The following is a 13747-nucleotide window of genomic DNA, read 5'->3' on the forward strand; positions in this document are numbered from 1 at the left end:
GGCTTTAAGACGCATAGCAGTCGGAGTAGTATGTAAGCCCGACCAGTACGTTCAATTTTTTCTGAATCAACCGCCTGCCCCCGCCCGCCCATTTTTTTTTCGAGGACGGAGAGGGATGCAGAAGTATAAATTAGGCTTTACAGTTCTGGGCAATCAGCAATGCGTTTTTTTTTCAGAGGCGCCGGCGTGGGTGGAGTCTAGAGTTGTGTCTTCTGCTTGGTCCTTATCGCTTGTCGTAGTTTCTGTTGCTAGCGTTTTAAAAACAAGGCACTGTGTCACATTCAGTGTAGTTTGTAGGGATATTAGCTGTATTTTTACTTGTCAGTCAGTTGTAACGATGTATTGGCAAGAATTCCTGAGGAGGTAAAGGATACATGTGAAATGGTGAGTTTGAAGATATTTGTCACATAGATTTCCTGTAGCTAATCAGCTAAGTTAGTTAGCTAGGCAGCTAGCTAGCAACCTAAATTCCCACCAAATGTCTATTTACTGCAGGCTATTTAGCTTGCTAGGATACATTCGTCGTTGTTAGATGTTAACCCAGCTATTCAAGACGTTCAACCCTCTCTTTCTGTTCTTTACTGATATATCTTAGTGCACTTATGTTTCTGTTACAGTGATATCATGATGCTCTTTGACTAAGTTGGAATACTTCAAGACATACATGTGTTTGTGTAGCCCTGTAACTACAATTAGAAAAGCCATACAAGCTCAGAGTTGGTCGTTCATGTGCCTTTTCCTCCGTGTCTGTGTAAAATGCTGATTTTCGCTGTGTCGTGTTGGATATCCCGTGACAGCCCCCCAAGGCATCACTAAAGGGTCATTTTTTTTTGGGGGGGGGGGGGGGGGGACGGGACACGTTGTATTCAGAGTTTCCACTCAGGGTCTTAAAGCTGCTCCTCCAAGCCTGTACAATCTCAAATAAGTAACTTTCCTTAGCTGCGGGTCTATTCCCTGCATTGGACTTACAAGCCTAATTCTGCTCTAGGAGAGTACAGCACTGCTTACCCTAGTCAGGGCCCTCTGAAACTATTTAACACACGGAAACTCTTTTGAACTGCTTCCTTTGACAGGCAGGGCAGTAGCATGAGGCAAGTGGCTGCAGGACTACAGGCTGTGGTCTCTGACTAACAAAGACGTCTGCAGCCCTCAGACCAGACCAGTTCGGGCGTGTGCATGACCGCCCGGCGAAACAGGTGAGGGGGCGGTTGCACATGCAGACGGAGAAGAGGCCTCTGCAGTTTACCGTCGAAACCAAGGCACGGCGTAGCGACGGCAGCTGTAAGAGTCCGCAACTGGAGCACAGCGGCTTGGAGACTATGGGAGCCGTGATGGGGCCCGTGTTGCTATGGTTGCAGGACGTTGCCGCGGTGACACTGCTGAGGGCAAGGCGTACGCTGCTGCAGGTGGCGGTGGTGCTGTGTACCCTGCTTCTGCTTCTCTGGGTATCCATCTTCCTCTATGGCAGCTTCTACTACTCATACATGCCCTCCGTCAGCTATGCCACACCTGTGCATCTGTTCTACAGGTAAGGAAACACATACACACTTTTTTACTAGTCATACATGCCCTCAGTCAGTTATGCTATACTAATGTATGCTATCTCTTACAGGTAGTAACACACACACACATATCCAGTGTTTCTCATCTTGTGTGGGCATGTAATAGTCTGAAAACTCAAATGGACATAGTTCTGTGAATCTTATCCAAAGGAGAAATTCTTGTAATCAATCTTAGTTTGAAAAGTGGCCGGCTGTCAATGCAGAGGCTGACAGATGGTCAAAATTCCCCTCAGATTACAGATGTCATTATGCACCGCACGAGACAATGAAGCAGGAAGTTACAAATACATTGTCAGCCTTTTTTTGGCCCCCCATAGCCGAGACTGGAGCTGATCTGGCATCTCTGAGCTTGGTAGTTTCTGGGTTATGATGCAGGCCAAGATATTTTGTTACACAGGTACACTCAGGGAAGCGTTCGGAGGGCCGTAGTTCGGCCTTGTCCATCTTTCTCTATGGTTCATGAACTTGTCAAACCTATGATCCGTTTTCAATCCCGTCTAAGCTCCAATGATGTTTTGTACAGTATACACAATCTTGTTCTCAGTATACACAATCTTGTTTTTTTTTGTCTTCTGTGTAATTCTTTTAAATTTCCTATCGTTACGAATGTGTAATAATCTCTCCGGTCAGACAGTACACACTGAATTGGCTCCTGGCTGTGGACTAACGGATTAATGCCAGATTTGGCCACGAGGCCCCCTGTATCACTGACATTCACATTCATTTATTTTAGCAGACGATTCCTTTCACAGTGACTTGCAGTGTAGTACAGACATAAGTTTCTTTCCATAGGTGTGCGTCTGCATGGGTCTCGTACCCTTGCCGTTGTCAGCACCTTTCTTTACCAGTTATAGTATTTTGGCTGGTGATGATGAAGAGATGTGATGAAACGTGCTTCTCCCCTGTTCTTACCCATCCCCTGCCCCCGCAGGACAGACTGTGATTCCTCTGAGTCGGCGCTTTGCTCCTTCCCCATGGCTAACATCTCTCTGCTGAAGAATGGCAAAGACCAGGTGAGTTATGAGGGCCTCACCAGACACACAGCCCACAGTTGGCTCCCCTTCATATGTGCATTTGGATATGTGAATGGATGGATATGTGAATGTATAAATATATTAATGTATGAATGGATGGATATATGAATGCATGAATGGATGGATATATGCATATATGAGTGGATGAATGAATGGATGGATGAATTAATGAATGTATGGGTGACTTTATATGACACATGACATCCATTGACATGTCATGTGGTTGGTGGTTCACCTCCCTGCCACCAATCTGTAAGGAGTAGTTATCTGTCTTCTCCCTGAAGTGAAGAGGCACCAGTGTAAAAGCTCATCTAAACGCAAGCAGCCAGTCACCACCCAGAGACCGTGCAATACATCTAAGTTCCAAACTATGGCATGCTGATATGCTGGTATGCACAGGTTCAGTGCTTTTTGACAGTTACCTATTGTCAGTTTATTTGATGAGAACTGGTTCTACAACAGATGACAGTCATATTAATTTTGGACAGGGCCATTTTGTTAAATCTTTAACTCTAATAGTTACTAGTAGTTTGCGATGTCGTTCGCCGGACGTCTGTGAAAGTATAGTTCCAAAACTGTCTCTGACCTATCAGGTGTTGATTTTCAGGGAGTTTTAATGTACCCAGTAAGTCACACCTGAAGTGGCAGTTTTTGGATAGGTTGTGTTTTAGGGTCTGGTATGTTCTAACAGAGACTGATCCTTTGGACAGATTTGGGGCAGAGCCACACCCTCCTGAGACGTAAGGAAGGGTCCAGTCTGTTTGGAAAGGTTATCTCGTGTCTCAGTGTGCTACTATGTACAGTACCTTGCGTAAGTATTCACCCCCTTGGATGTTTTACCCTTTTATGGCTTTTATAAATCAGTCATGGTCAATATAAGTTGGCTTTTTGGACAAAAAAATTCACAAAATAGCTCTCTTTAATGTCAAAGTGAAAATATATTTCTACACAGTCATGTAAATTAAATACAAATATGTAATGAAAATAAGTGATTGCATAAGTATTCACCCCCTTTATATAGACTGACCTAATTCAACAGAGGTCCAGCCAATTGGTGCTAGAAGTCTCACAATTAGTGATATGGGGATCAGTGTGCAGTAAATGTGTCTCAAGTGATTGTAGTATAACGACACCTGTGTCTGGAAGGTCTATTCACTGGTCAGTATTCAGTAATCAGTATTCCTGGCTACTGTTACAACATGAAGACCACAGATCACCCTAAGAAACTCAGAGAAAATGTTATTGAAAAGTACAGGTCAGGGGAAGGATACAAAAAAATGTCCAAGGCACTTAACATCCCCTGAAATTCTGTTCAATCCATCATCAAGAAATGGAAGGAATATGGCACATGTGTAAATCTGCCTAGATCAGGCCGTCCTTACAAACTGAGTGACCATGCAAGAAGGAAACTAGTAAGAGAGGCCACCAAGACACCTATGACTACTCTGAAGAAGTTTCAAGCTTCAGCAGCTGGTATGGGAGAGACTCTGCATACCACCACTGTTGCCTTGGTTCTTCACCAATCAAAGCTTCATTGAAGAGAGCCACTGTTGAAAAAATGCTCCACTTTGGTCTCATCAAACCACAGAACCTTCTTCCACTTGACCATGGAGACTTCCACATGCCTTTTGGCGAACTGTAGTCGATCCTTTTTTTCAACAGTGGCTCTCTTCCATAAAGCTTAGATTGGTGAAGAACCAAGGCAACAGTGGTGGTATGCAGAGTTTCTCCAATCTCAACTGCTGAAGCTTGAAACTTCTTCAGAGTAGTCATAGGTCTATTGGTGGCCTATCTTACTAGTCTCCTTCTTGAACGGCCCCTCAGTTTGTGAGGACGGCCTGATCTAGGCAGATTTACACATGTGCCACAATCCATCCATTTCTTGATGATGGATTTAACAGAATTCCAGGGGATGTGTAGTGCCTTGGACATTTTTTTGTATCCTTCCCCTGACTTATACTTTTCAACAACCTTTTCTCTGAGTTGCTTAGAGTGATCTTGGGTCTTAATGGTTTAACAATAGCCAGTAATACTGATTACTGAATACTGACCAGTGAATGGACCTTCCAGACACAGGTGTCGTTATACTACAATCACTTGAGACACATTTACTGCACACTGATCCCCATATCACTAATTGTGAGACTTCTAGCACCAATTGGCTGGACCTCTGTTGAATTAGGTCAGTCTATACAAAGGGGGTGATAAAGGGGGTGAATACTTATGCAAGCACTAATTTTCATTACATATTTGTATTTAATTTACATAACTGTGTAGAAATATATTTTCACTTTGACATTAAAGAGAGCTATTTTGTGAATTTTTTTGTCCAAAAAGCCAACTTATATTGACCATGACTGATTTATAAAAGGGTAAAACATCCAAGGGGGTGAATACTTACGCAAGGTACTGTAATCTTAATCTGTAATCTTATGGCAGGGGAGTGATGGTGAACTGTTTGTTTGTCAGTGCTTTGTTTGCTCTCATACTCTGGTTCTATTCGTCTGGATGTGTTCTGTCGTCTTGCCACTCTTTCTCTTTCATTCTTAACTTACTCTTTTATTTACACGTCTCTCTCTCTGAGTGTTATTTAACTGACTTGTGATATCTCCTTTTCTACTGTTCTTTCTAATCTACTCTTTTCTACCTCTGTCTTTCAATGTTTTTCATTCTATCTTTTACTCGCCTTCTCACCCCTTCCCTTCCTCTATACATCCATCCATTGACAATCTCTAACTGTCTCTCTTTTTGTCTTCCCTCCCTCCCTCTCTCAGGTGATGATTCCTGGTCAGCCGTATCAAGTGTCTCTGGACCTGGAGATGCCGGAGTCTCCTGTGAATGAGCAGCTTGGCATGTTCATGGTCAAGATGTCCTGCTACAGTAAAGACGGACACACCACCGCTTCTGTCGCTCGCTCTGTGAGTGACAAGTGTCTTCCTCTCTCGTTCCATCTCTCTGTCTCTCTCTCTCTCTCTCCATTGCTCTATCACTGTCTCTCTGTCTCTCTATCTCTTGGCCTCTCTATCTCTGTCACTGTCTCTCTCTCTCTCGCTCCATCTCTCTCTCGCTCCACCTCTCTGTCTCTCTCTCTCCATCTCTCTCTATCTCTCTCTATCTCTCTGTCTCTCTCTTTCCTTGTGTGCTCTTTCTGTCTTTATTTATTTTTTGCATCTCTCAATTGTTTTTTCTCCCGATTGCTTTCTTTCTTGTTTCCCTCTTTAAATTCACTGTCCTTTCTTTCCTCTTTCTCCCTGTCTCCTTTTTGTCTGTCCTCATCTCTTTCTTACTTTCTTTCTTTCTTTTTTTCTTTCTTGCTTTCTTTTGCCTCTGCTGCCCCCTCCCCCTCCCGCCAATGTGTTCCCAGTCTTGTGATGCTCACTAGGACAATGAGGTAAGGCTAGGGACTCCACACAAACCACAGTCTTAGCTATGAGAGAGAGAGAGAGATAGTTCATTGAACCTCTCTAACCTTTTTGGTACTGCAAATCTACATAGGTTACTACAGAACATACACTAACCCTGTAATTACCTATTTAATCAGAAAAACTATGTGTATCAGTCCTGTTTGATAGAATTGTATCATATTGTGTGACTTCCTGTTCCCCATCAGGCCATGCTGCACTATCGTTCGAGCCTGCTGCACACTCTGAGCACGCTGGCCTTCTCCCCTCTGCTGCTGGCCGGAGTCTCCGAGCAGAAACAGAACCTGGAGGTCGAGCTCTATGCAGACTACAAGGACAACTCGGTGTGTGTGTGTGTGTGTGTGTGTGTGTGCGTGCACACGTCAGTCTTATGCAGTCTTATGCTTGGGGTTCAGTGTGTCTGCAGTAGTGTCTCAGTTTCTCATGATCTGTTTGTGTGTGTGTCTTAGCTTGTGGGTCTGTCCTTGTGTTTGTTACTTCACATTTTGGTGTTTGACTGTCTTGAAGTGTGTATGTGTGTGTGCTGGTGTGTTTGTGTGTGCGCTTCTGTCTCCTGCTGTGAGACAGATTGAGATTTTCACATTTCACACATGATCTGAAACCTTCCCCTCACCCCATCTACACGCGCACACACGCACACACGCACACACGCCCTCAGGAGATGAGAACAAGCTGGTGCTGGTCTCATGATTGTCTCTATTGTCAATCATGTAGTGGAGAGACGCACGGATAACTTCTTCCCCTTTTTTTTCTCCTCTTGGTTTCTCTGAAGCACACTTTAACTTCACCATGAATCTGGTCCTCAGGTTCCTTCACTTGTGATGGTTTGAGGAGTGAGCATAGTTGACTGTATCCTCTCCTCAACCCACTGGTTTAACTGAACGCGATCAGGCCCTAATTCAGATCGGTTCCTGTTTCAGCTGATTTCATGGGCAATCCTCCTCTCACGCTCTCGTGTGTCTTCATCTGCTGCAGTAGATCGCTTTGATGGCTATCATTCCAGGCTGTTTGCCCTCTAAAGCCACTTTTCTGAACACACAAGCAACCAGTGTCCAGCCCCTGGAGATAAGGTGCATCTCATTCAAATAAGTGTGTGAATCTCTAGTGAATTCCGCCATGACTATGGCTCTACAGGTTGGATGGGAAGGGCCACACTTCATTTACAGCGTCAGACGTTAGTCAACAGCTTGCAAGCTTGTTTCCCATTGGCCACAGTATAAGGTTGCCTTGCCAGTTTGTTTCCCATTGGCCCCACACTATAAGGTGGCCTTGCCAGCTTGTTTCCCATTGGCCCCACAGTATAAGGTGGCCTTGCCAGCTTGTTTCCCATTGGCCCCACAGTATAAGGTTGCCTTGCCAGCTTGTTTCCCATTGGCCCCACAGTATAAGGTGGCCTTGCCAGCTTGTTTCCCATTGGCCCCACAGTATAAGGTGGCCTTGCCAGCTTGTTTCCCATTGGCCCCACAGTATAAGATGGCCTTGCATGATGTTCTTCCTGGAAGTAGAGGAAGTATGGGGCAACTGTGAGATGCTTGGAAGTGGCTTTTAGTGAGGAGCCCATTCCTTTCTTAAATATGCAGACCACATCAGGGTTAACCATGCTGGGACTAACTCTGGGCCCAGACAGAAGTCACTTTCAATATGTGTGTGTGTGATGAATGTGTCAGATGTTGTAAATGTGTGTGTGTGTGTTACAGTGACAACCTGTTGTAATCAGATGTGATTGAGTAAATCCTCTTGTGTGTGTGTGTGTGCGTGCGTGTGTGTGTGTGTGTGTGTGTGTGTGTGTGTGTAATACAGTACCAGCCTGCTGTGGGTGCAGTGATTGAGATCCAGTCCCGCAAGGTGCAGGTGTACTCTGCCCAGCTCAGGATCCATGCCTACTTCACTGGCATCAGGTACACAACACACACACACACACACACACACACACCCATCAGTCACTCAACCTAGCTCAGCTGAGCTCAGGATCCAGCTCTCCCATACCTCTTCATCACTCCACACCTGTCTCACCTGCCCTCCTCACACTCTAAGCTCTCTCTCTCTTTTTCGCTCTTGGTCTCTCTCACTCAGAAACTTTGCTTTCATAGTCACCAGAATTTAGTTCGCTGCTTTTTCTCTTCAACCCACCCCCAACCCCCCCCCCCCCCCCCCCCCTCGTTATCTCTCTCTCTCTCTCTCTCTCTTCTTTTTCTCCCCTCCTCTGACCTCTTTCTCTCCTCTCTTCTGTCTGTCTATCCGTCTCTCTTCTCTCTCTACTTCTCCTCTCTTCTCTACTATGGTAGTGGAAACTAGCTCGGGGGCTTTGAAGCAATTACATACATGAATATCATGTATTATCATGTATTTTAATCACCAGTTCCGTTCATTCATTCAGAAATATCCTCTCTGTCTCCTCTTCTCCCTCTTCTCCTCTCTTCTCCTCCCCTCCTCCCCTCTCCTCTCTGTCTCCTCTCCTCCCCTCCACTCCACTCCACTCTCCTCTCCTCCTCTCTTCCCTCAACTCTTCTCTCTCCCTTCCACTCTCCTCTCCTCTCCTCCTCTCTCACTCCTCTCTTTTTCTCCTCTCGTCCTCTCTCCTCCTCTCACTCCTCTCTTTCTCTCCTCCGACAGGTACCTGCTGTACAACTTCCCTCTGACGGCCGCTGTGGTGGGCGTGGGCAGCAACTTCTTGTTCCTCAGCGTGGCCGTGCTCTTTGGCTACCTGCAGATCATCTGGGGGGGGCTGTGGCCCCCGGAGCAGGTCAGGGTCCGGGTAAGCTCAGCTAAGATCTCCTCTTCTCCTAACCAACCCCTGTGTGTGTGTGTGTGTGTGTGTGTGTGTGTGTGTGTGTGTGTGTGTGTGTGTGTGTGTGTGTGTGTGTGTGTGTGTGTGTGTGTGTGTGTGTGTGTGTGTGTGTGTGTGTGTGTGTGTGTGTGTGTGTGTGTGTGTGTGTGTGTGTGTGTGTGTGTGTGTGTGTGTGTGTGTGTGTGTGTGTGTGTGTGAATAACTGTGTTGTTTGCTTCAGGTGATGATGGGGGATGCCACTCGTTTGCAGCAGAGGAGAGAAGAGGCTCGCAAACGCATGTCAGCAACCAGCCAACAGAGTGAGTGTGTGTGGCCCATAGTACACACAGACACACACACACACACACACACTCCCACTCAGACACTAACGCACACATCTGCTGGTGCAAGCATACGGACACATGTGAACACACACACAGACATCCAGATACATCCACAAACAGCCAAACACACAGATACACACTTGTGCACACTCACACATCCGTTGCTTTTAATTTGTTCTCTGTAATAGCACATAGCCTAATATTGTGGGGGTGGAAGAGCATTGAAGCCTCAAAAAATGAAACTGGATTTCAATGAGGTCAATGAAGGAGGTCACTGAATCCTATCGAATAGCTTTTATTAGTTTCCATGTTATCAGAACTTCGCAGCTTTTTGGTGAAACTATAATTAAACTGAAATTAAACTCAAACGGCCTTAGGCAGGCATACTTTGCCTCTGTGTCATATGGAGCACTCACTCCAGATGTTTGACAGCACTACAAGAGGAAGACTTTTACCTTGACAGTGCTTCTGCTACTTAACTACTTGTGTTTATCTATGTTTATCCATCTATGTGTCCACTACGGAAGATTTTATTTTATGAATTTCTACGAATAATGAACATCAAGATCTTATTCCTCTCAGTTAAGAAGCCTGACCCTGAAAGGGAGCCCTCTACAGACACAACACAGGAACTGCAGCCCCCAGGCAGCGCACTGAAAAAGGGTAAGAGAAGCATTGTGATGTCATGTCACCACTGTAGAGAAGCACAGGGTGCAGTTTTGTGTGACCTCTGCATGACCTGTGAATATATGTGTGTGTTTTTGTGTAGGTGAACTAGAAACCGCTGTGATTGGCTCTTTAAATCAATCTGATGTGCCACAGGACAACAGTACAGGTAGTGTGTGTGTATGATATATTGATATGCCTGTATAATGTGTGTGTGTGTGTGTGTGTGTGTGTGTGTGTGTGTGTGTGTGTGTATGTGCGCTTTGTTGTTATACCCTTTGTGTGTGTGTGTGTGTGTGTGTGTGTGTGTGTGTGTGTGTGTGTGTTATATTGATATGCCCTGTATAATGTGTGTGTGTGCACGCTATGTTGATAAACCCTGTACAATATTTTTGTTTGGTTGCGCACGCTTTGTTGATATGCCCTGTATTGTGTGTGTGTGTGTGTGTGTGTGTGTGTGTGTGTGTGTGTGTGTGTGTGTGTGATTGTGTGTTAGTGTGTTAGTGTACATGCATGTGTGCTAGTGTACATGCAGGTGTGCTATGTTGATATACCCTGTATAATGTGTTTTTGTGTTTTTGTGTGTGTGTGTGTGCTATGTTGATGTACCCTGTATTGTGTGTGTGTGTATAGTGGTGCAGGCCCCATCAGACTGGTCAGAAGCGGTGTTTCTGGAGTCTCCCAGGGTGATGGAGACAGAGGTGAACGAGTTGGAGCCAGACCCCCCTACGGATGCCACTGAGACCCCTCCATCACCACACAAACAACACACACTCAGCAGCGACTGCAGCCTGAGGCAGAGACGCTGACACCACACACACACACACACACACACACACACACACACACACACACACACACACACACAGAGTGGATAGAGAGAGAGACACACACACACACACACATCTATGCACAGACCTCTAGACAGGCATGCATGCACACACATAGATGCTCACAACACACACACTCTTTCAGAGACACACAACTACACACACACACACATACACACACACTCTCTTTCACAGACACAGCTACACACATACACTTAAACACACACACACACTTAAACACACACACACACACACCCACCACATACACACTATCTTTCACAGACACACAGCTACACACACACACACGCACACAAAAACACACTCACACACACACACATACACACTATTTTTCACAGACACACAGCTACACAAACTTAAACACACACACACACATACACATATGTGCTAGGGCACAGTTACATGGATAAGCAGTTACTAACTTATACATAATGTCACATGCACACTCACACACTCACACATTCCTAACGTATCCACACAGACCTAGATGTCTCAGTTTTACTGCACTTTAAATAAAACTAATGTAGCTCTGTTTGTCCCCCCCCCACACACACACAAGCATTAATATATTTACCTGCTCACATTCCTGGTATAACTATTGTCTATATTGTACCTTTCTGTTCCATTGTCATGTGTCAAAACCAAGCGTACCTCACTGTTAAACCCTCAGTCCGTGGGGTATTATGTTGTACCTCACTGTTAAACCCTCAGTCCGTGGGGTATTATGTTGACTGGTCGGGGACTCAGCACTCTCCTTGCCCTGTACTCCCCATGTGCAGGATCTTACACTGGAGGCTAGTCTGTGTTGGTTTGTCTTACAGCTCCAGGATGGTGTTAGTCCACAGATGCTCAGTAATAGGGATGCTTAAGAAAGACACACACACACGCACACACACAAACCATTTTATGGATGCACAAAGCAGACACACAAACACACACCATTTTATAGATGCACAAAGCGCACACACACCATTTTATAGATGCACAGAGCTCATACACAGACTGACCGTAAATTCACGAACTGGACTGAAGTGATAGGAGTTCTTCCAGCTTGTTGTGCGATATGCTTCCTTACCTTCCTTAAGTGAGTACTCCTCTCTGTCTGCATCTCTTGTTTCTCTCTCTCTCTTTCATCTAATCTGTCATACTTTCAGTCTGATCCTATCTGCTCCTCCTCTCTCTCTCTCTCTTACACTCTCTCTCTCTTGCTCCGGGTCTTCTTGTGGAAGCTGTTGTCAGTGTCCTACTCCAAAGCTCTGTGCAGACATCACTCTGCTTCTATGATTGGTCAAAGACCCAGATGCATCATGGGTCATCAGCATCAGCTCTGCAGCTGTCCTGTGGCAAAATGGGAATGTTATAGTATATTGTGTGTTGACATATAAACACTGTTTCTGAGAAGGCAAATGAAGGAAACTAGTTGAAGATTGCTGGAACTGAAATGGTGGAACTCAGTTGCTCTTAATGTTATTTTGAAGTGAAGATTTCTCACAGTCAAATATTTCTAATATCTTCCTCACCTTTCTTTGGGCTGTTGTGGAATCATATGTACATTACTCTAACAGGTGACCCAGTATCTAAGTATGTATGTTATTTAAGCCTTAATAAAAGCTATTGCAAGGTGTACCTGTAAATGTGCTGACATCATTCTGCTTCTATGATTGGTCCAAGACCCAGATGCATCATGGGTCATCCGCATCTCCTTGTAGCTGACCTGTGGCACAATTGGAATGTTATAGGATCAAGTGTCATTTTAGATCTACTGCTTTAGCTTTGATTTCAATTATTTTATTTTAAACAGCCCAACGTTCAGAAACATTGTTTAACAAAGGTTGAAATGGTCATATCCAGAGATTTTACGGTAAGGGATTTATTTGTTTTAAGCAAAGTAGGTGGTATGTTATTTAAACAGGAAACTTGTGTGTTGACATAACAAAACTACTAGTTTCTGAGGGAAAGTGAGAATGGTGAATAAAGGAAATTAGTTGAAGATGGCTGGAACTGGAATGGCAGTTGCTCTTAATGCTATTATTGAATGGCAGTTGCTCTTGTTATTTAGAGCAACTTATGAGTTCTCCCAGTGAAAGATTTCCCCCAAAAAATCTGACCTGATATATGCTTAGACCAGACAACTGAGTTGAGTGGTGTTTGCCTTTGCCAACTCAACTTAACTATCTTCTGGCCGTAGTGGAATCATATGTACATTGGTGACCCAGTATCTAAGTGTATATGTGTTATTTAAGCCTTAATAAAAGCTGTTGCAAGATGAACCTGAAAATGTGTCTTTCATTTTATTCTACATGTCCAGCTAAGACATAGATTTTTTTATTTTTTAAAAATACAGACTAAATACTCCACAGTTTTTAAATGATGAGCAACAAAGTCTGAGTGTCCTGCTGCACAAGTTGACTGTTCATAAGACCAATCTTTGCATTCGACATACAGCTTTAGATACAAGTCTCAAGATTTCAGTGCACTGATGTGCCGCCCTTTCTCAGTGTCACCACAAGGGGGACCCAGTGTGTCAGTTTGGGTTTAGAGTCTCCACACACCAGTTCGTGGTGTCTATATTTACTTTCTGCAGCTTTGACCGGCATCTCCTGGCCAGACAAACACAGACCTGCCTAGTCTTTGTTGTGTAGAGGAGAGATCTAAGTTAGAGGATCTGTATCTGGGTTTGGACACACACACACACACACACACACACACACACACACACACACACACACACACACACACACACACACACACACACACCCATACTTACCAGTCCACAAACTATTTTATATATGAATGGCATGTTTCACATATGCACACACATAAGAACACACACACTGAAGAGACTAATGACGGCACTTGCACTGACCTAGTTGATGTCAGACACAGTATCTGGGCTATGTGTGTTTGTACAGTATTTGTGTGTGTGTGTGTGTGTGTGTGTGTGTGTGTGTGTGTGTGTGTGTGTGTGTGTGTTTGACAGTATCTCTCTTTCCCCTGTGTGTGAGTGTGTGTGTGTGTGGACACTCACTCCATGTCACTCCATTACGTGTCTCATGTCTCTGGCCTTATTTCTGTGCTGGGTCTGTGTATATGTGTTTGTCTCT

At 44.6% G+C, this 13747-nt stretch overlaps 1 protein-coding gene across 1 annotated transcript; it reads left to right on the forward strand.

Annotated features, from left to right (window-relative positions):
- The first annotated feature begins 251 nt into the window (after window positions 1-251).
- On the forward strand, window positions 252-11784 carry bscl2 (BSCL2 lipid droplet biogenesis associated, seipin). Its single transcript, XM_080836042.1, has 11 exons — window positions 252-384; window positions 1074-1528; window positions 2494-2575; window positions 5371-5514; window positions 6207-6341; window positions 7819-7916; window positions 8632-8773; window positions 9027-9105; window positions 9712-9792; window positions 9899-9964; window positions 10429-11784. The coding sequence occupies exons 2-11, from the start codon at window positions 1215-1217 to the stop codon at window positions 10602-10604; spliced, it is 1317 nt and encodes a 438-aa protein (XP_080692168.1). The 5' UTR covers window positions 252-384; window positions 1074-1214; the 3' UTR covers window positions 10605-11784.
- Window positions 11785-13747: the final 1963 nt, after the last annotated feature.

This window comes from Sprattus sprattus, assembly GCF_963457725.1.
Source record: "Sprattus sprattus genome assembly, chromosome: 1".
NCBI classification, from domain to species: Eukaryota; Metazoa; Chordata; class Actinopteri; order Clupeiformes; family Clupeidae; genus Sprattus; species Sprattus sprattus.